This window comes from Dermacentor variabilis, chromosome 11 (genome assembly GCF_050947875.1).
Source record: "Dermacentor variabilis isolate Ectoservices chromosome 11, ASM5094787v1, whole genome shotgun sequence".
NCBI lineage: Eukaryota > Metazoa > Arthropoda > Arachnida > Ixodida > Ixodidae > Dermacentor > Dermacentor variabilis.
The window spans coordinates 31,899,877-31,921,629 of record NC_134578.1 but is presented as its reverse complement, the minus strand read 5'-3'; the positions used below and the strand labels follow the sequence as shown (position 1 = coordinate 31,921,629).

Genomic DNA, 21,753 nt, shown 5'->3' with positions numbered 1-21,753 from the left:
TCGCTTCGAGCCAACTAGAACGCTTCGCTATCCGATAGTAATCCGATAGTAATATACTGTGTACCACAAGCCCTTGAAGGAAAAAGTGGCAGCAGAGGTGCTTGTAGTTGACAGGTGATCAAAACTGGCAGGGCATCATTTAGAAGGAGCTACGACACTGTATTTTGTTCTTTAGATGAATTTTTTTAATAGGAACTTGCGGTTAGACTTGCAAATGTGCCAGGAACAAGAAACCTATTTTCAAACCGAAGTGGTATCAAAGCATAACTGCAAAAGCCGGCTATAGTGTTAATTTTCAGGCGTTTTGAAGGGAGAGGCCACATATAACCAACTTATGATACAACAACTTTTCGTGGAACTATCGAGCCAATTGCAAACGAGTGCAACTGTATGCGACAGATGCAAGTGTGGCTGTTCGGAGAACATGGAAATTACGAGCAACACAAGGATTTGCCTGAACTCCATCCCGGTTTCAAATACTGCGTTGCACAGGTGACAACAAAATTTCGTGCGTGCACCAGGACTATGACCACCTTGTAGAGTTTAGAAAAGAACAAGTGCTTAGAAAGTTAATAAGAGAAATCATGACATTAGAGTGCCTGAAGCTTCAAGCACAACAATCAGACCAATCCACGTGTACTAGCCATCATTCCAATGATAGCCGAATGATCCTAGTACCACAATCCTCTAGTAATTTTTGTACAAAGATACATATGGCCACACATTGAGCCTGTGGACCACACTGAGAAATGAAGCATCACCAAGAGTCATAGGGGTCTGCAGAGACTCGTCTGGACCCTGAACAAGAATAAGCTCCACCTAGCAGAAGACCTGGGGCATCCCTTGCAACAAACTACTTATACTGGTGTAGACGGCATTGGGAAACAGGATGAGGTATCATTAGTACAACAGGTTGCCAACGACTAAAAAACCGAAACTATTTAGGGACCTCGTCCATAATCCGATAACCCTTCACAAACGAGGAATCTGTATACCCATCTCAAAACAATAAGATTTTTTTTATGTTGGTCAGTTACCTGTTTTACTAATGATTTTACCTGACAAGACAGTGTTGCATCGCACATGATTAGAAAGTTGGGGGGTTAACATTCACAAGGAACATGTGCACCCAATTTGTTCTTGTGCACCGCACTGGTTCAGTATCGCATAATGTGCCGAAGCAACCAGGCAGAGGGCATGGAAAGAGCACACCCATGCTCTTTCTTTCAAGCCTTTCCTCACGATCAATGCAATGCACAGTTCAACCAGAGTCACTGGAAAGAAGGCAGTACTCTTCAGTTCGGGGAGGACGGCTCTCTGTGCAAGTGAAGGTGAAAGGAACGGTGTCGAAGAGACTCCTTGTTCTTTCCAGTTGCAGACCTTGGCCCTTTCCAATAGATCACCTGTTTCCTGCCTCGCAAACAAGCACCACACAGAACGAGCACTGACCCCCTTTAATTCGTCCTAAAAGGTGGATCTCTGTAAACAATCAAATAGATTTTGCATGCCCGAGCAATAACCATCACGCCATTGTATTTGTCCCCACTCATTAGAAACTGCCACAGTTGCAACTTAACATGCAGTATGGGTTGAGGAATGCAATATAAAGTGATAGAGGGTCTTGAACCGCACCCTCCCTTGCCGCCCCAGACACACGTCCGAGCATGCTTCATACCACCTTCAATCGGCCCTTGCTTGGGTGAAGCAGACTACAGCTCCGTTGTTCTCTGGTCCAAGACATCTTTTCTTGGTGATAAAAGAGATGCAATGAGGGGCTTTATAAAGCAGAAAAAGACTAGCAACGTTCAAGAACTCCAAACTGCTAGAATTTTACAACATTTATAAACCTTTGGCAAGCAGTCTGTGGTGGGGTACTGCTTCAGTAGCTCGTCCGTCTTGTGCATTTCTGGAAGGCGGCGATTCAACATGTACTCGGTGAACTGAGCGTTCGGCTCTGAAAGGGAAGAAAAATGCAACAATTGCCATTAGCCAGGACAGTCGAGGTGAACCTTCGGACAGGGACACAAATTAATCAAGTTGTCATTTCCAACATATCGGGGATGAGCAAAACATAGGGTTGTTTGGACACAAAGCAGGAGCTGCATTCTCTGTAAATCCCCTTCAGGTAAGCTTTCACTTTTGCTTAATGTCGCATCCCACACAAAATGCCACTAGAGCAATGGACATTCTGCCCTATGACTTAGCCAAACAGCATTGCTCAAAGATGTCCCCAGAAGTGATCGACACAGAACATTGGGCTAGCACATCAGTAGTTTTTAAAAGATCTGTTTGATTCTGGCCGATAGCAACAAGATTTCCTGTATTATATTGACAATGTCAGGCCCCCCCCCCAAAAATTTCGCGACAACCTATGTTCGTCGTAAATGTACAAGCCAATATTAACGAGCAGAGTAAGTGAGATCGTGTCTGTGCGAAAGAAATACAAGCATGATGCTTTGAAGGAGCATCAAAATATTTCCCATCATCTGTCACAGTCCGTCAGCAGCTTGCTGTGCCAACTTGTGGTACACGAAATGCTGAATTACACATGCGCCTTACAGTTGTTAATATGCAAATGCCAGATTGGTGCAATTGCAGGGGATCGGCACAATGGCTGCAGGATAGCCAAGCTGCCAACCAAAACACGCAGAGGTGTCTACAATGGGTTGCTTCAAATTGCTCTTGTGGAGTGACATATCTGCCACTAGAATACATATTTTGAACAGCAAGCAAACTAATGCTTTGTTGTAACCGCTATTGTCTCTGATCTTGTAATTTCAGTTTTGTTATGGTAGAATACTCATTGGTTGGTCATGCTTCATTTCAAACTTTATTCAGTACGTGTTCAATTTTTCAGACTTTCCTAGGGATCGGGATTTTATCTGGAAAAACACATGCACATGGAAAATGCCACTCTATACGTATTTCTCAGACAAGTAGAGTCAAGAAGAGAATGTTAGATCACCACAACTCTGTCAATGCATCGTCGAGATAGCTCTGAAAAGAGGCATCAGTTTTAAAAATTTTGCAGTTACGTCTGAAAGGTTCAGCAGTGATTGCTATGGTCAAGTATTGAGACACTACACGAACGAGGGGCCGTAGTTTGATCGGCCATATAAATTGCAGTTGCACATGGTGCAGGGAAACATTAACAGATCACTCAACCGTGGACACTTGCTGTCACAACACTCATGATGAAGAGCAGAAGCATTGGCGAGCGTACACTATATGCGACCTCTAGCTTCAACTTGGTTACACCACCTCCAACGCTAGGCAGCGAGACCACAGCACACACGAAGCCACCGGCCATCAAGGCTCGCCAAACTTTGCACCAGCCGCACCTTGTGCAGCTATGACCAGGCTGGAAGACGAGACGAACAGAATGCTGGCACCCATATTTTCTACAGACAAGGGTGCAGGCACGTCTCGCATGTTCGACTGAGCCAGGCTAACATCTGCGGCATATCATTGAAGCCTGTATCTCGACAATGTTTGTCACTGGCGTTGACACCATGAAGTGTTTAACAGGAGAACAAGGTTTCAGATAACAGGATGTCAGGATCCAACTTACTACACGTGGCTTTATAGCGCAGACTCGCAATGCGCTTGACACGCCGGCGAACTTCTCCCTCACATGCTGCTCGGGCTAGCGCCAGCTTGTCCTCGGTGTCGGGTAGCTTGACATAGTCACCGAGGTTCATCACCAACGTGAGACTGCCTTTGATGTAAGTGAAGATTGCTTGGTCAGCTTTCAAGTGCCAAAGGTGCAGCTGCCATTCTTTCCTGTCGAAAGAAACAGCGTATGGCAATGAGCAAGTTTGACTACAGTTCTAGCACATGTGGACAAGAGACAATTTGAGACAACTTGGAAAGATAAAGTTTCCAGAAACAGCGGTAAATACAAGAAATAGTAGCAACGAAAAAGATTCTCACTTGAGAGTAATGAATGTTTTCCCAATGCACAAGACAAGGACAGCAGAATGGACACACAGTGTCAATTCGAGATTCTGTTTTTGTCAAACGTCCTGGGAAAAATGAATTATGCAGCTATAACTAGCGCAACGCTCAAGTTTGGCAGAATAATGAAGCAGCTTTGAAGGTGCTTTCGTCATGCTTTACGATCAAGCTTTAGGTTGGGAACTGCTATCTGAATACATGGGAATGAAGAAATCCTTTTGTTTCCCATTTACTGCACTCATTCTGACAAGGTGTTTGTTGCATTGGAAAGCCTGACTTAGAATCTTGGAACAGTAGGAAGCATCTCTTATTCATACCCTGAATTTTTTTTAAAGAAGTTTCTGAAAATTTAGAACTTTCCGGAAATTGAAGTCTCAAGTCTACCACTAACTCAGCAACAGCGACAAGAAAACGCAGATATCGCAGTTCTGTAAAGTGCACCTACCGTAATATGGTAGACTCTCGTTGATACTATCTTCAAGTAAACTGGGAAAAAACTTACGTGAAAATTTTATTATCCAAAGCAAGCGCTAACAAATGTGAACCATACGCATACTCGGTGAGAAACTTAATATCAAAGGGTCATGCTGCATTGAGCGACACTGCTCTGCATAACATCACGCAGAGCAACATCACTCGACGCCACACGAATTGCAGCCAACGCACTTTATTCGGCAATGTTGAAATAGCTCCTCAGTGTGTGCCGAATTTTCTCTTCAATGTCCGTAAAAAAACTCCTGGAACTTAAAAAAAAAACAAGTCGCTGTTTCTTTACTCGGCTGAGCAGTTGTGCAGTTCCAGACGGTGCGGCCACACTGCAGCATTAGCATTTCACTGCCGGTGGCGCGCCCGTGTGCGTTTATCCTCCAGTATGTTTATGGGTCGTCAGAATGTTATTTAAGCTAGTACGCTGGAATATAAAGCTACAAGTTTTGGTAATACCGCCACAAGCCCACTTCTGCAATCATATTATCCAATTTCAGGTGAAAATGCAATTGCAATAACCGTATAAAAATACACTGCTCCAGCGGGAAGGTGGCCGTGAAACTGAAACACTTATTATGCAGACTCGTATTAATGAGATTTCACTGTAGATCCAAAGCAGACAAATATTGTGCTGCAAGTTGTTCTAAGATATAAGCCTAGTTTGCAAGTAGAAGGATCGACATTTGGGCGAGTTGGTACTGGCTGTTCTGTGTGTTCCTGCCTTCTGTATTCGTCATATTGCGCTGCCCCTTCAAGTTGCAAGTAGAACTTTTGCAAAACCCTGATGAACATTAAATTCATCTTGCAAAGACATGCTAGGCACGCTACACAATTCTGCACTTGTCAACCCCACACTTGCAAGACTTCTCAAGTCGTAATAAAAACGGGCGAGATATTCAGCCTGGTGACCTGCGGTGCGGTGGGCCACCAGGTAAGCTATTGGTCAATTTCATTCATTTCCAGCACTGTGTGCACAAAAAATTAGCCGTTACAATACAAGAATCACGAGAGAGTTAAAACCAAACTGCAATACACACGTGGTCTTGTGCAGTCACAGAGCTGTTACGACGGTAGTGCTTGGAACGCTCCACGCATAGTGACATGCAGTGCAGTGCAGAGCTCAACTTGGCTATCTAATATATTGCTCGTATAACAAGCATTTGGTGCACTACCTTGATTTGAGGGGAAGATTATCGACAATGCACACAAGCAACGTGCAAACACACTCCTGGAGAAAATGGACCAAGAAATGTTTCGGGTGTCGACTCAAGTGACAGCGACAAGGACGATGTTGACAGGGTTGTTAATTCTGTCTTCGATTCTCGCCTGTGTCTTCAATACAAGCTGAACTGACAAGTACCTTTAGCCTCGTTGAAAATTGGCAAAGGAACTTTTAATAAAACAAGTTGCCTTCTGCATCCCCATCTTGCACCTTTTGTTGCTGGCATTGTCCAGGGTGCATGGCGATTCTCTCATTTTGATCAGGTTTGCAGCTGCCGTGCCACAAAAAAAAGGGACAATGGCCCTTTGGCAGAACTCTGACAACAAAAATGAGCAGTACGAGGATCCAGTTGCAATGCTGGTGCGCAAGCTGACAACACAGTAAATAGTCCAAAAAACTATGTTGAATTCAAGTTAGAGCGCCTTTCCCGCTTGTCTCGAGGCATATTGAGGGCCATGTAGAATACTGGCTTGTCTTGGGAACATGGACATTGTCGCTGCCGATTAATCTGCAGCGACAATGGCAGCCTGGTCACGTAACTCCGCTCCACGGCACTGCAGAAATGGCCTACCGCTTTGTCGCCACATGACATCGGCACCGACAGGCAGAGAAAGTTCAGGAACTGGGCCTGAACTTTACCTCCATTTATCAGAACAAACAGCGCCATGCAGAGGATGCTATTTGCACCGCTGAAACAAGCAGCAAAATGCAGATCTGCCCGAATTAGTTTACTAAACGAATAGACCTACCACACAGAATGTCCCAAAAATAAAGATGACAATACTGTCTTCAGTATTCCTACAAGAATTTCACACTGCTGCAGTGCTCATTGAACTTTGCCCGCCCCCCCCCCCCCCAAAAAAAGAAAACTAATTGTAAAGGCGTAATTGCAGAAATTCAAGTCTACTCACAGGGACTCTGCAGGAATCTCATGAAAGCTCCAGTACAGCGACTCGTTGACGTTTGTGTCGTCGAGGCGGTCAATAATTCCAAGGATGTCGACGTTAGCTGTGAGGTCAAGCTGTGGATCCGGGATTTCGAAGAGTGAACCGTCCCTGCAATGTTGAAAGTGAACATACGCATTTTTTTTTCTAAAAGTACCCCTAAAGGATCTCAGGGGACATTACATAGTGGGCTGGGCTGATACAATTCATGAGTATTGCAACAGTTAATAAACATATGATAGTGAAATTGTAACACTATCTTAGACAGTTGATTATTCAACAATAAAAAATTGAGAAAAGCATAGGTTAAGAAAAGCATTGCCACAAACATAACACAAAATAAGCAATAAAAATATTACACATGTACACTGAATTCAAGTCACAATACATTCAAAATTAGTACGGAGCATATATATTATCAAGCATGACGAAACTGAAGAATTTAAAGAATGGGCAAAAACAGCAAATTATCGCTGAGGAGGATTAAAATGAATTTAGGTGAATACAAATGGTGGGGGGGGGAGGGTAAATGAGGAATGAAAACTGTCAGTCCGCCTTCTCAGTGTACAGTAGCTCCTGGAACTTGCGGTGGTAAGCAAAAATATGAAAGATTGAGTACCTTCCACAGCTTGAAAGTCATTGTTTGCAAAGGAATTTTTTTTTAGTGCACCAGTTGTTGCCAATGCGCTTATTGCCTGCCCATTGAACAGGTTGTGTCCACCCCTTGTGTATCTTACATTCTTGCATTATCACGCCTTTGCAAAGAATAACCTTTGTGTAACTATAGTGTACTTGTGTCATGTTAACCTTTTTTTTTCATTTGTACTATGTAACCACATTGCATTGTTTGATACTGCGTTGCTTCTGTGAAACTTGTGTTTCATTCAATCGCCCCCCTTACTCGATATTCCCCGACGGAACCTGTAAGAAAACCTGAATAAATAAATAAATAGATAATGTCACAATGAAATGACAACGTAAAGCAGAAGGAACTATTGTGCTTCTGTTGGCTTTGCACAGTTGCTACCACACAAGAAAAAAGACAAACACTCCGTTTCTCCTCCGAATTCCTTTTGCTCATTGCATAGCAAGTATCAACTCTTGCAGCCTGAAATAACCAATAAGAGTTCATCAGCCAGTCGCCTGCCCCCAAGTTCACATACCATGCGACACTTCTGGTTTAAAGGATGCTCCAAATGCACTGCCATAGCTGCGAGTGGCACTGGGTAAAAACTCTCGGGGAGGGGTCTAGGTCACATTCACTCGAAGAAATGTTTGCAGCCTAGGAGCTTGTTTTGTCCACAAACAATAACCGTGATGGCAGCTGGCAGTATTGAATAACTAAATAAATTAATCTACTGTATCTTGTGTAGGTTTTTCTGTAACACTACGTGCCAAGTCCATGCAGGTTACATACAAACATGCTCATTATTAGCGTGGTGTAGTATTCTTCACAGGAGATTGGAGCACAGATATCTCTGGAAAGAAAACGCCAATTATTGTTTACGGGCAAGATACACACCAAGGCAGCCGCTGCTGTGGCTGGATTGGCAGAGCATTGCACGCGTCAGATTGCACGTGCAATGCAGTGGCAGATTGTCTCATACACTTTAATACACTTTAAGGACAAGACAAAAATACCTGAAGGAAACGTTTATGTTACGAAGAAATGATGCAAAGGACCGAGAATACGGATATATAAAGAATGCGTAATATTTTGGGTAACTTCAGTTGCCCGTTGGGCGACATCAGGCAGAACAACGCAAGCTTCTGCCTTAAGCCACCTATGCCTCGGTGTGCGTACAGGCAGTTCTCAATGAAAAAGGATGCAGAAGGATAGAATGTTGGGAGAGCTGGTACAGTAACATATTTATGGATCATAGCGCACAGTGACACACACACACACACAAAGAAAACAGGACGAGCGCTTGTCCTGTATTCAAGAATGTGTGTGCGTGCGTGCGCGTGCGCGTGACTGCGCTCTGCAAAGTGTCAGCGCACACGACCGCACTTCGAAGCTAAGCGATGCAGGCGAGGCTTCGCGTCGTCTGCTAAAGCATGGGAGAGTGCCGTGCTGTGCTTTGGCAGATGACACGAAGCTCCATCTCTGGCCCCCGTTGCGCCTGTGCCACTTAGCTTTAATGCGCGGCCATGTTACGTCGAGTGAAGGAGACGCCCAGGTGAACCCGATAAAGCATGCTTGCTCGGCATCGCTCGACTTTAGCCGGGAGACAAGAAGTTGCTAAGATTAGCATTGAACCAATGCAACGACGCACCATATTACTGAAGACACCTTTATTTACAATCTAGTGAGAAAAGGTTTACGGCCGTGTTTGTGCAATCTGAAGGATCAGTCAGAATTCAGGAGTCTCCCGTGCAAACTGGGAGAGTTGGCCTTTGTGGCGCTCTTTTCCGCCAATCATTGGGAAATCCCATGCCAGAGCGAGCGAGCATCGTGCGACCCTCCAGATTTCAGATTCTTCGCAAGGTTCGTGGTTTGCCACTTTTCAAATAAGTGGCGCCTGCTCTGTACCGTTGGCTATGTGCAGTCCTTTCACACAGATTGGCCTTACGATAACCTAACCGTCATAAATTTGGTTGAGTCCAATTTAAAAACTGGAAAGGCTAACCTTCTGCGGAATAAAAATAATGCCGCGAAACGCAGGCCCACTATAAGGCTGAGAACATCACTAATGATTAAACAGAAATTTCTCGCAAAAATATTTTCAGACCTTCACGTACTAAAACTGAGCAGTAATCACTGCTGGCATACTAATTTGGCGTTTCCTATAATAGATCATACTGTATATCTTCGCTTCTATGTACCTAAGTTACTCATAGCTAGCTACATTCTTGTTATGCAATGCTAAGAGACTAAGGAGCAAGTGCAGCACCATATATTCTTGCTCAGAATTTGCACACATTACATTCTGCGACAAATTTTGGTATTTAATATTCCACAATTTTTTTTTCTCTATTCGCACACCCCTAAAAAAAGAATGTAATAGGGACTTACTTGTCTGCATCCTTTTCAGCTGACAAGGCTGCCGAAGCTTCAGCAAGGGCGCCTAAAGGAAGGAAAAGGCACGAAATTGCAAGGTGATCAGACAGGGAACATGCAAACGCCCCCTAATACATATACAGCACCGGGGATTGGGACATAATATTGGTCAGTATCCGACACAACAGGTTGCTGTGAAAGACAACTCAGCTTACCGAGATCACGGGGTAATGAGTGAGCTTTTTAAGGAACATTAAAGAGGAGCACTAAATCAGTTTGTACTAGTTCTCTCAAAACCCTTACCTTCATTAATTTTGTGGCAAGTGGTTCCTCAGAAGTAGGAATGTGCAAATATTGCAAACTTTAGAATAGTGAATCGAATATTGTCCCGTTTCATTCTGTCCTTAAAAGTCGAAGAGTCACCATTTGTAAATAGGAATACTTCAGAATCGTCTGCTCTGCTCAGTCAACGATAAATTTCATCCCCAAGGTCACAGTAGATGTAAAATGTGAGAAGTCACGCTGCAGAACAGGCTCGGTCACTCAGGGAACCAAACTTGACAAGCTAAACCACAATCATCACACACTCCAAGAAGTCATACGTAAGCACATGATCTGCATATTTGTTCCCAATGCTCCATTTGTGCTGTTAATGAGCGAGACTTGGTAATGTGCAACGTACTGGCAGAAAGTTGCCAATATTAATACTAGAATGAACATTGTTTTCTGTTCATTATTCTAAAGCTACTCAGAAAGTATTCTATAAACCTGCAAACATTAAAATGTAAAAAGTAATACCGTCAAAGCCAAAAAATAAGATTTAGCAAAAAAATATCAATTTCTCCATAAGGGTTAAGCAATGAATGTGATAGCAACATATTAGAATATTACACGAAGTGCAAGAATCACAGCCATAGTTGCAGTATGAACTGAAGTAAACGTAAGCGAACAAAGTAAAAACAAGCTGTTGTGCTTGGGCTCCTCAGATTGAATCCTGCCATTACACGATTTCATTAATGTTTATTAAAGCCAACGTCCTTCCCAGCGACTTTACCACCACTTTTCCATATCAGGTATGTTTCAAAGTTTCCCGAGCCGATCCCGGAGGTAGCGCACAGCCACACGAATAAAACTGCAACGTTTTCAGTTTTGGGCACCGTTACTGTATCGCACTTAATATTTGAGTCCGAGAAGACTTAAGATCAAAGGCATGTGCTTTCAGTGTCTCGCGACATTTGTTTGTGGGCTGCCAGCCTCAAAATGCTGAGGAATAATTTTGTCAAGAAGGAGAGACCTGGTATAAGCAACTTCAGTGATAGAATGATGTGGCAATATAACCGGCATATACCTAAATATATACAGAAACTCGCGGCGATGCAGACGGGAAAAGTTAGCTTGGAGTGTCTGTATACTTGCTATCGCAATAGAAAGTTCTTTTCTACATAAGACGTAGAATAGATATTCAAAACAATTGTCAAAACTAACATTGCTCTATATTCGTAGCAAAAGTCACCCGAATCATCGAAAAATAAATGGTCAGGATATTTATTCATGGAATATTCATGCAACAGCAGCCAAATATTTCACCTGCCATTTTAAATGTGGCACAATTGCCAGTAAATCTGAATAACTGAGCAGGCCCAAAATTGCTCTATGAGCATATTCAGAAATTGCTCTATGAGCATATTTGCATTCTGTGGAGATCACTTTTGTCCTTGCAGGATGCCTATAAATAGTGAAATTATTGGCGTCATTATTACAATCTCAAGGAAGCACTAGAAATCGGACATTTTACTATAACATTGGAAAAGTTGGCAGTCATTCATACTTTGTTCGTACTGCATTCAAACTCAAAAATTCCTATTTGCACAATCCTGCTTAGAGGAAATAAAGGCAAAATTTCCATTTTCTCAATTTTCTGCTGAAACATCACCGCCAGCATGACATCATCGATTTCATAGCAATTTGTTCCACTTGGGACTAAAGGAATCTTTCTTCAAATGAACTAGTGAAGGAATGTGAAAAACTTAATTACCGTTTACATTGTCCAAGTTCAGAGAGGGCCTTGCTTGTACAGAACTCATGGTAGCCGAGGAACTCAGGTCACCTGGCAACAGCAAGTCATCTGGCAACACCAAGCCCTTGGGCCACTTCAAGCGAGCCAGCGGATCCGGGCTGTCTTTGGGACTAGAGCTAGCCACAGGAGATGGAGGTAGGCTTCGTAGCTTTGGTCTGTACGAAAAGACAGACCGCAAGATGTCCTCCGTACTCGCCGTTGATTCGGTTCTGTGCTGCGCCGTCTTGCGAGTACTTGCGACACCAGCGGCTGCCTTTTGCACCGACTTAGCTGCAGTACGCCCCTCCTGTAACCCTTTCAGACGCTTTTTGTCGGTCGATGCAGGTGAGCAGAGGTGGCGCTTTGAGCCGCCGGCTTTCGGACCCGCCTGTGCCAGCCGCCTTTTCTTTGCCGTTGACCTGCACTTGTCCAACGGCTTTGAAGGCGTCAACGGCCTGCTCCGCCTTTTCCCAGAAGAGGAGTAAAACATGTTGGCCGGAATGCAGACACCAGTACCCGATGCCAGTGCTGCTTCACTGGGGCGCTCCCCTACTTCCACACGGCTCACTGGCTGGACAGCGATCTCATTGCTCCTGGAGGGTTGCAAGCTGTCCACAGAGGAAGTTGGTGGACTGTTCGTGACGAGGGGTGGCTCTGAGGTGTCCATCAGCATCTCTATGTCATTGGAGCGGCCTCCGGTGGAACTTTGGAACACAGTCAATGAAGCCGACGATGTACCATGCAGCTTACGAGAGGCAACATAGTCAGGACAAGTCCGAGAGCGGGACATGTCTGAACACTGCGTGCTCGAGACAGAGACAGTTGGCATGTTTCGGCAAGAGTCTTCTCTGCAGCTGCCAGCAATACGACCACCACAAGTGCTTTCTGTACCGTTTTGGGGAGGTCGTGGCCTGATTTCAGTAAACTCCAATTTTTTCCTATACCTCGAAAGGGCGGCACTTCGGTCTCTGCAACTGTTGTCCAATTCGTCTGCTGTCACAGCAGGCTCCTTCCCCAAGAGACGGTGGGCTGCGGAGGGACGAGGATCTTCTGGTACAAGAGATACATCTCTGTTGCCTTCGTCCAAAGTGGTGCTATTGTCAATGCAAATGACTCTGCAGACAGGAGACAAGACAGCAAATGTGGCACTGGGCCTTGCATTCTTTGCAGAAGACACTAGAAACGTTGCACTCTTCTGGGTGGGTTCAATGTTGTGCAGACATGCTGACAAGCTTGCACTGACAGGCTGGGTGTCAGGAGCAAAGGTAGCATTAAGACTACTCACAGGTGAACAGATAGTGTTGGGTTGTGGACACTTGTCTGCCATTGTTGTCGACGTCCCCGTAGTGTTTTTCTCGAGCGCAGTATCAAGGTGCTTGGGCACAGGCCCGAGGTTCACTTCAGAGATGTCAGCGCTCGTAGCTGTCACAGGCAAACTTTTCTTTGAAGACGAAAGACCGGCAACAGCTTGGTCTCGTTGAGCATCTCCATCTGATGCCGAAATCTTGTCGAGATTTGCTCCAACGTCGCCATTATCTGTAGAGTGCTGGCCTCGATCCATCGCAAGATGCGAAAGACTGGCACTTGGTTGCTGCTGTGCTTTGGCGAGACTTTTAGATGCACTTGTACTGACGTGTCGTGCTTCTGCATTTTCCTTGGCAACCCTTTCTGGAGAGAACACGTCAGCCAAAAGTGACAGCGAGCCGACGTATTCAGAAGGCATCTCCAGCTGTGCTGTTACGTTAGAAAGGTTTACAGTCGAGTCAGTCAAAGAGTTGAACATCTCGGTCGCAGCAGTCAGATTCACCTTTGAAGCAGCATTCCAGCTCTTTGATATCGATGATGGCACTCCGCTTGCCATTCTTGTTGGGCCCAAAACTCCTTTGTCACTTCTTTTAGCGATAGGGCTAGCAAGATGCTGATAAGCAATGCCATCTTTGCCAGCCAGGACATTGACAGGCAATGCACGAGCATTGAGGCAGTTGCTTTCAGAGCCCCTCATGCTCACGTTTGTGCTGCCTTTCAAAGGCGTGGGTCTTAAGGGTGCTGTGCTCAAAGTCTCACGTTCCACATGGGACAGCTTGTCCATCGGTTTGTCCGATGGAGCGGCTTTCAAAAATAAAGGAGCAGCTATTTCACTTGGAACCGGGAGGTCCTGTAGCACAGTATCCGTGAACTCTGCCACAGATGCAGCAACGCCCACCTCAGCACTGGCAGGTACACACAAGAAAGCCAGACTGTGGCAGGAATTCATGCTACTCTTGTTCCCGACGGTGGCGTTCAAGGAAGCCACAGACTCGTGTGGGTCTTCAGCAGCACCGTCAATATTTCCATCTCCAGGAGCTCCAGCACCGGGGGCCACAACGTTCAGTCCCTCCAAAGGGAAATGACTGCTTGCCTGGTCAAGACTATGCTCATTGATGTCCCGACGAGTTCCGACGGAAACTGCATGTGGTGCGTGCGCCTCATTAAGCTGTGCATTTGGCTCTACGTTGAGGTCAGTTGTATCTGCGACAAGCAAAGGGCACATTGTAGTGCTTCGGCAAGTTATGTTCATTGCGCCCGTCAGGTTAGCATCGTCGTAGCGCAGAGTCATCGAAGCTGGGTTGGCACACGAAAGGCGTGTGCCACTACAAGCTACCCTTGCTGATACCGCTCGGTCAGTGCAGGTCATATTCATGACATCCGGAAACACAGTCGTGAGATTTTCGAGTTGCTGGCTCACAACTGGTGCACTAGTTATGCCTGCATCATGAAGAGTGGGTACCGCTGAACTCTTGCAAGTCATGTCCATTGCACTAGGGAGCAGGCTAGTCTTTTGAGCATCGAAATTTTTCCCACCGCGGGTAGTTCTACTTTGCGCCTCAGCATGCTGTGCTAACTCCTCCGAGTCATCCGCGTTGGTGCCCATGCCGGTGGCACCGACAGCATTTGTGTTGAGATGCCGTGAACGCCCAATGGCACCAGGAGGAGAGTTGCAGCTTTGCAGATTCTTCTGGCCCCAAGTCGGCATCATGGCCTGGGAGTTGTGCAACATCTGGCTTTCAGTTCTGCACTCACCGGAAGCAAGGCTAACCGGAGCACGGGCATTCGGCCTGGCGCAAGAGGCAGAAAAATCTGCATTCGGCAGCTGAGCAAAGCTAGCCAAGGGTGGCCCTGCAGTCACGTCAAGACCGGCTATGTTTGTGGTAGCTGCCAAGTAATCAGTCACTGCCAATGTTTCCACAGGTGAAAGGCCTCTGCTGGCAGTCTCTTTTACAACATGCTCCATGCCTACGTCACTTGTGTCGGAACAAGTTGCACCACTAGGAGCAGATGGGTCAGACTGGGTGCCCATTATCTCGCACACATCATTGAGGCGGCCTGATGCCACGAAGGCGGCGAGATCAAATTGACCAGCAGCGTTTGAAATGTTGCTGGCAGAGCAAACGGCTCCCACACTGCCTGTTTCCTTCATTGTGCTCTTCATACCCACGTAACCTGTGTTGGAACTGCCCAGAGCCTGGACAGACGGGCCAGATTGAGTGCACGATGCTTCTGTGATGTCATCCTTGCCCATAATGTCGGAGACATCATTGCGGCGGCTTGATGCCACAAAGGCAGAGAGATCAAACAGCGCAGCCGTGCATGAAACGTTGTCAGCACATGCAACAGCAGGGGCAGGGATTGCTGCGCTGAGAACTGTCCCCTGACCAGCACATTTAACAGCTCCAATGTCCGTATCGTTAGCAGCACCTCTCGCAAAACTTGTGGAACCAACTGCACAAGTGATGTTCATAGTGTCTTGAAGCTGCACTGTGGCGTCACCACGAAACTCTGCGATATCTTGCGGTCCGGCCGTGATGTTTCCCTTGGTTGAAAAGATGTTGGTTCTAGACAGATTTCCAGCCCCCTGGTGAAGTGCAGAGGTGCTGGCAAGAGTGCTGTCTGCGCCTTTGTCCACAAATGTCCTTAGCAATGTAGCAGCTGCCTGGTTATGAGCAGGGTTGCCAGCAAATGTCATTTCCATGCTCCTGTCAGCGAGCATTGTATTTATCAGATGCGTGGTGGTGGTCGTCTGGTGAACTGTGGTCTGGTCAACTGTGTGAGTGCCAACGCAGGTAATGTCCATATTCCTAAGGGCCAAGGTCGTGTTGAGGCCAAATTGGCTGGCAGCGCCTTCAGAGGCAACAGTGACGTCCCCGTGTTGAGCGAACACGAGACAAGACTGTGCTTCCTCCATTAAAACAGATGCGCTCATTGTCGGGGACGCAGCCTCGGCATCGCTGTTGTCTGTACCATGGTAGAAGCTCTGCTCGAGGGGCGTATGGTCGTACTGCAGCAACTGGACCGCCTCGCCCACCAGGTCTTCGGCAGCATTGCCCGGCAGCGTCTTGTTCCTAGCCATGACAGAACAAGTGCAAACTGAGAATGCCACGTCTCAAAACGAAGCATCAACATACGAATCTTAAAATCTTTCGTGCAAAAGCCACGAAGGGGCACAGTAGCAGAACCTCCACACTGTCAACAATTTGCTGCAACTGATGGCAGAGTTGGTGTCATAATGAAAAAAAGAAAGAAGAATTTAAACATGATAGGGACACTAGGAAATGATGACGAGTGCCTTTCTTTGAGTCGCTGTCCCATTTGCGCTCATTTTTTTTTCATTATGCAGAAAGCTCTACAGCCTACTTGGCTTTTGCAATAAGTTCATGCTCACTGCCATAATTAAATAACGTTTAACGTTCCGAAAGCGCACAGTGTTGCGTGCGACACTGTAGTGAAACGCTTGGGATTAATTTTGATCACCCGGGGCTTCTTAAACTTGCACCCAAAGTACAGTACAATGGGAATCAAACCAGCAACCACGTGCTCGGCTGCACGATACTGTAGCTCCTACAGTAGCCGCAAGTACTGGACTGTAATGCAAGACTAGCACTATGCGAATTCAAAATAAAGAAAATGCAAGGAGCAGTGGGAACTTGTAGCACATGCCTTAAATGCTTGCAACACACCAATATCTGTGCCGCTACACTATTGTTAAAATTATGAGAATTCCGCACATAGGCCACCAGTAAGGTTTGCCGTGAAGACCAGTTGATTTCATCGAGGTCCAAGTTGTGGAAATCGCATTTGTCGAGCAGATGCGAAAATTCCACACAAACCCAGAAAGGCCTGCACTGCCAGAATGACTTGCACTGCAGCAACTTACCCGGGCATGGTCGCCGAGCCAGCTTCCAGTGCATTCTCTGCAACAAAAAAGAGCGAGCAGCTTTACTATACAGAAGGTGAAGAATGAAAAAAAAAATTTATGCTGCAGTAACCAGCCACTGCCTTGGCTGGGCCAAAAGTGTTACAGCAAGGTTCAAGAGATACTTCGAAGTTACACTTGACACACAGCCATATATAGATTAGAGAAAAAAAAAATCCTTTGCAGATGTATCAGTTGCAGGTTCGCATACATGAAGATATGGCGAAGCTGCACATGCAAGTTCTCACACCCTTGTAAAAGGGTGTTTACTAGCTGTTATTAGACGAGATTCATCAACACTGCCAGCATGTTCTCATCAATGCCGCAGGGGACGTATTCTTGGACGATCACTTTCAACGATGCCTTCGCGTGACAGTGTTCAAGCAGCCAATTAGGCCATCCAGGCTTGCTCAACGACCAAATAAGCATGCACGGAAAGCGACAATGCCGAAAGTGACAATGCCAAGAACATGTGCCCAGCACACGCGACTGCTTTACGGTTCACAAACACAGACTGGGTTGCTGGCTGCTCCTGAGCACTGCACCGGCATAAACTCCTCGCTGACCCGGAACTTGAAGCGGGTAAAACATGATACAAAAAATAATGATGGATGACCGGCTAAAAAGCTGCACAGAATGTGTCCGTTCATGCAAGGTGCATGCAAGTTATTTTAGTCATCGATTTGTTTCCCCCAATTCAAGGCAAAAATTTGGGACTCCAATACAGGTTTCATTGCGGACTGATGCCAAGCACACTGTGGCACTTTGCCTTCCACTGCAAAAAAAAAAAATAACAGCTGTGAAAATCCTGTTAATGGGCATCACTGAAAAAAATAAAATCAGATCTATGCAAGAGCGCTTGCAGAAGTTGCAAGCGTGATGCTTCTGACAGGGCAGCAGAGGGTCTCCTGCACATTTTTAGTGATTTGGCAGCTTGTACAGAAAGAATTACATGCACGCAATTTGCACTGTTGCTAATACGCATTGTGCAATTCCACAAGGTCACACAAGATTGGCACGCCAGAGCCAGTCTACTCAGAGTCATCACCATCGCAAGATGGCAACCATGAATGGTGGCAGATAGAGTTCTCGCCTATCATGATAATGATGAGCTGCTTGCACTGAATTTCTGAAGGTGCATTCAAACGCTAAGTTACTTTACATGTTAAGCTGGAGGCCACAAGTCATGTCACGTGTTCTTGGCATTCTGGAGAAGTGAATGGGTTGCAGGACAAACCGGCAAAGTTATTAGCCTAGGCACGAGCCACAATCCAATTTGAGATTGCTGCAGAACTGTTTGATAAAGGCAGAATATCAAATGCGCTATGGATAAAATGCTGTCAGAGAGTCATGATGATGGACATAAAGTAAATGAATTTCCATTCTGTGACTGGTAAGTGCACTAATCATCCAATTCTTACTGCCAGCATTAGAGGCAAGCTATGTTTTTCCTGCTAAAATGTGACACGCATGGTTGAATTCGATTGTTTGGGTGCTTCTAATGTCATTTTTGCATTACTTTCCTACTTTGAACTCTCAAAAAAAAAAAAAAAAAGATTTGATTCAGGGATAAGCTAGAATTGGGGCAAATACTACCAAACGAATCAGCGATCTTGCAATTTCTTTCTCATCATCAGCCTGGTTACGTCCACTGCAGGGCAAAGGCCTCTCCCATACTTCTCGAACTACCCCGGCCATGTACTATTTGTGGCCATGTTGTCCCTGCAAACTTCTTAATCTCATCCGCCCACCTAACTTTCTGCCGCCCCCTGCTATGCTTCCCTTCCTTTGGAATCCATTCCGTAACCCTTAATGACCATCGGTTATCTTCCCTGCTTCTTGATTAATTCAACCCACCAGATAACCAATCACATCAGTCCCGTCACGGTTGAATTAACAGAAGTCATCTCTACAAGCAACAGAAGTTTCAAAAATAATGCGCATGGGTAACCAGCTCCAAGTGTACCAGTGATCGGCTTTTGATGGTCTACTCTCCCTCCATGGCAGTCTTTGCAAGGACATCCAGTATATTAGCGGGCTGAAAAGGTCCCATAGGCCAAATCACAAGGCTTGTGAGGTCAGAATGAGCAAATTAAATTTGGGCACCAATTCTGCCATTTATGACAAGCAGGAGGGTGGGGGTGTTGATGCAAAGAGCTACAAGAGATGGTACGATGCAGTCGATGGTTGACCCACGCCAAGGGTAGATGGAACATTGCTGCATCGTATCGGCAAGGCTAAAACAGTTATGTTGCAAGGCTAAGAACAGTCGCTGTGAAGCAAGTAAAATATATAGGCGTTAAGACAATGACGAAGGCTAGTGAAGCATGCCAAAACCACAGAAGATATATGACAAAGGGATGATATACTAAAATGTGTTGGTGCCAATAGCACTTCAGCCTCATCAGGACCCTTGCATGCAAGGCCCTGGAGGCGTGTACTCTACCAGCCACTATTATTGCAGCAGCATCCTCCACAAGAAGGATGCTGCTAGGAATAGCATGGAGCAACAAATATTTGATGTCATTTTTGAGGCATTCGTGTATCGCAACACAGTAACAAAGCAAGGGAACATAAACAGAATTGCGGCTCCACTAACGATTTAGCCACAACTATGACATGAACATGCAGAAACTGCATACGCAATTTAATCTGTTGAGCCTGGTGCCCTGAAAAAAGCAAGAACGAAAATAAACCGGGCAGGTTAGTCTAAACAAAGCACGTCAAACACAGATTTCGAGCAGCATGCAAAAAAGAAGTAAATAACGGGGTTTTACGTGCCAAAAACACAATCAGATGAGGCACGCTGTAGTGGGGGACTCCAGAAATTTGGACCCCCTGGGGTTCTTTAATGTGCACCTAAACTTAAGTACACAAGTGTTTTTGCATTTTACCACCCCTCGCAACGCGGCGAAATGCGAACAGAAGTCAGCTATAAACAGAAGCTCAGCCTGACACACTATCTGAAGTATGCCATTGCTTTTACAGTAGCAAAAGACCCTTTTGTAAATCGCAAATGCACTTCTGTGCAAAGCACATACCATTGAGAAGTATAGTCATTCAAATGGGGACACGAGAGCTGCACATGCTAGGGCTTCTCTTGCACATGGATGCATCTTACAAGCCACATGACATTTTCTGTGTCATAATACAACCAAACAGTGCTTGCATGGGCCGTTTACAAAAGTGACTATGCCACCACTACGTCAGCAAATCGCCTCGCGAGAAATCTAGCACTACAATTATGAAGAGGGTCTATTGGTTTATGAGGAATGCACCATTTGTAAAATGACCATAACAGTGATTACACGACAGCATGCTGTCCATGTTAGATTTTGTATAATAACTGCTGTTACGAATTGTTAGGAACTAGAGATTACTTTCATATCTTTCGTGTACTTTCCTTAGGACTCTTGCCTTGATTTTTTTTTATTTTGCAAAATTTGTTATCTTTTGAAGAATTTAGGCCCTAAGAAAGCATTTTATAGACTAAAGCAAAATTACATTTAACATCATGAAAACAAAATGTCTTCAGAAAAAAAAAGATTTCACTGAAGAAAAGTGAAGGAGCCCTGCCACAGTTACAGCAATACTGGTAACAGGCACATGTTTATTCCAATACGTCAAAGCACCCCCCATAAAATAGAAGAGAGGCTTGCCCTAACAAAAACTTATTGTGGAGAAGCCAACTTTCAACACCCCTGCTACAGTGTGCAGGGGCCTTGAACGTATTGACATTCATAGGCTCTCGACAGCACCAGTGTCGATACACAGAAATTTGCATGCATCTGTGAATGAGACACAGAATGTCCAGTGACCGCTGAGGATATGCAGCGAATCTTAACACTTTAATTTGAGTTTTCACCATACAAATTCTACGTGGCAAAGATTATGCGAGAAAAATCTGCTCAGACTACGCCCTTCAGCAATGCTAAGAGGCTATTGGTTAATAAGGGCTAACGTGGTTAGTTGATGTATATACATGTGTGCATCAAGGAATGCTTGGCACAAATCAACTCACCGCAGCTGGAGCTGTGTTCTCCAGATAGTTCGATCTTGAACAACCTGGAAGCACAAATGTGAACAATTAGAGGCTTGTCACTTGACTGTACGATGCACAAAGCAGCTCTCACAATAGGAATTTTAGTATACTACAATGAAATTACTATAATTACTGCCATGACTTTACTACGAGAATCATGGTCAGAACAGATTTCTTGCAAGATTTGGAATGACTTTAGTGGCACTTCGGTTCTTGTTTTAGGCTCAACTGTGTTATGCTCTTAAATGCAAGGGTAATTAAGAGTCATTCTCAGTTGTAATTTCCCATGCACAAAGAAACCGCAGCACTTTCTCGTGGAGAACACTTGGACAGGTACACTCGCAATGGGAATATCCTTTGCAATGTTCTAAAAGCCTTTTGTGCCTGCATACTGCTCAACAAAGTCTAACAATTACTACTACTAGAGTTCAAATGATACTAACCAATGCCAGAGAAGGAAATGACAGTGAATTACTCAAATTAAATTCCGTGCCAAAGCCAAGATCCGGTTACGAGGCATGCCATAGTGGGAGAGGCTCCGGATTAATTTGGACCATCCAGGGTTCTTTAACGTGCACCTAAAATCTAAGCATACAAGCGTTTCCACATCTAGCCCTGATCGTAACATGATCGCTGGAGCTGGGATCGAACCGCGACCTCGGCAGCTCAACACCACAGCAGCCAAGTTACTGCGGCAGATGACAAATTGTCCTCGAGTGTTCGTACGAGAGGCAACAAAGACAAATCCCCATGTGCCAGTTCAATTGCAATGATAGCCCTGCACACTGGCACTAGAGTCTCACTGCATGCCCAGT

General features: G+C 45.3%; 1 protein-coding gene across 1 annotated transcript in view; it reads right to left on the bottom strand.

The window, feature by feature from the left end:
- Nucleotides 1-21,753, bottom strand: part of LOC142563859 (uncharacterized) — a 36,845-nt gene that overhangs the window by 5,304 nt on the left and 9,788 nt on the right. Inside the window, exons 5-11 of the mRNA XM_075674531.1 lie at nucleotides 20,918-20,961; nucleotides 16,858-16,894; nucleotides 11,646-16,045; nucleotides 9,626-9,677; nucleotides 6,577-6,720; nucleotides 3,572-3,783; nucleotides 1,848-1,954 (exon numbers count right to left, since the gene is read on the bottom strand). Coding sequence (XP_075530646.1) covers nucleotides 1,848-1,954; nucleotides 3,572-3,783; nucleotides 6,577-6,720; nucleotides 9,626-9,677; nucleotides 11,646-16,045; nucleotides 16,858-16,894; nucleotides 20,918-20,961 — 4,996 coding nt within the window. The remainder of the gene's footprint in view (nucleotides 1-1,847; nucleotides 1,955-3,571; nucleotides 3,784-6,576; nucleotides 6,721-9,625; nucleotides 9,678-11,645; nucleotides 16,046-16,857; nucleotides 16,895-20,917; nucleotides 20,962-21,753) is intronic.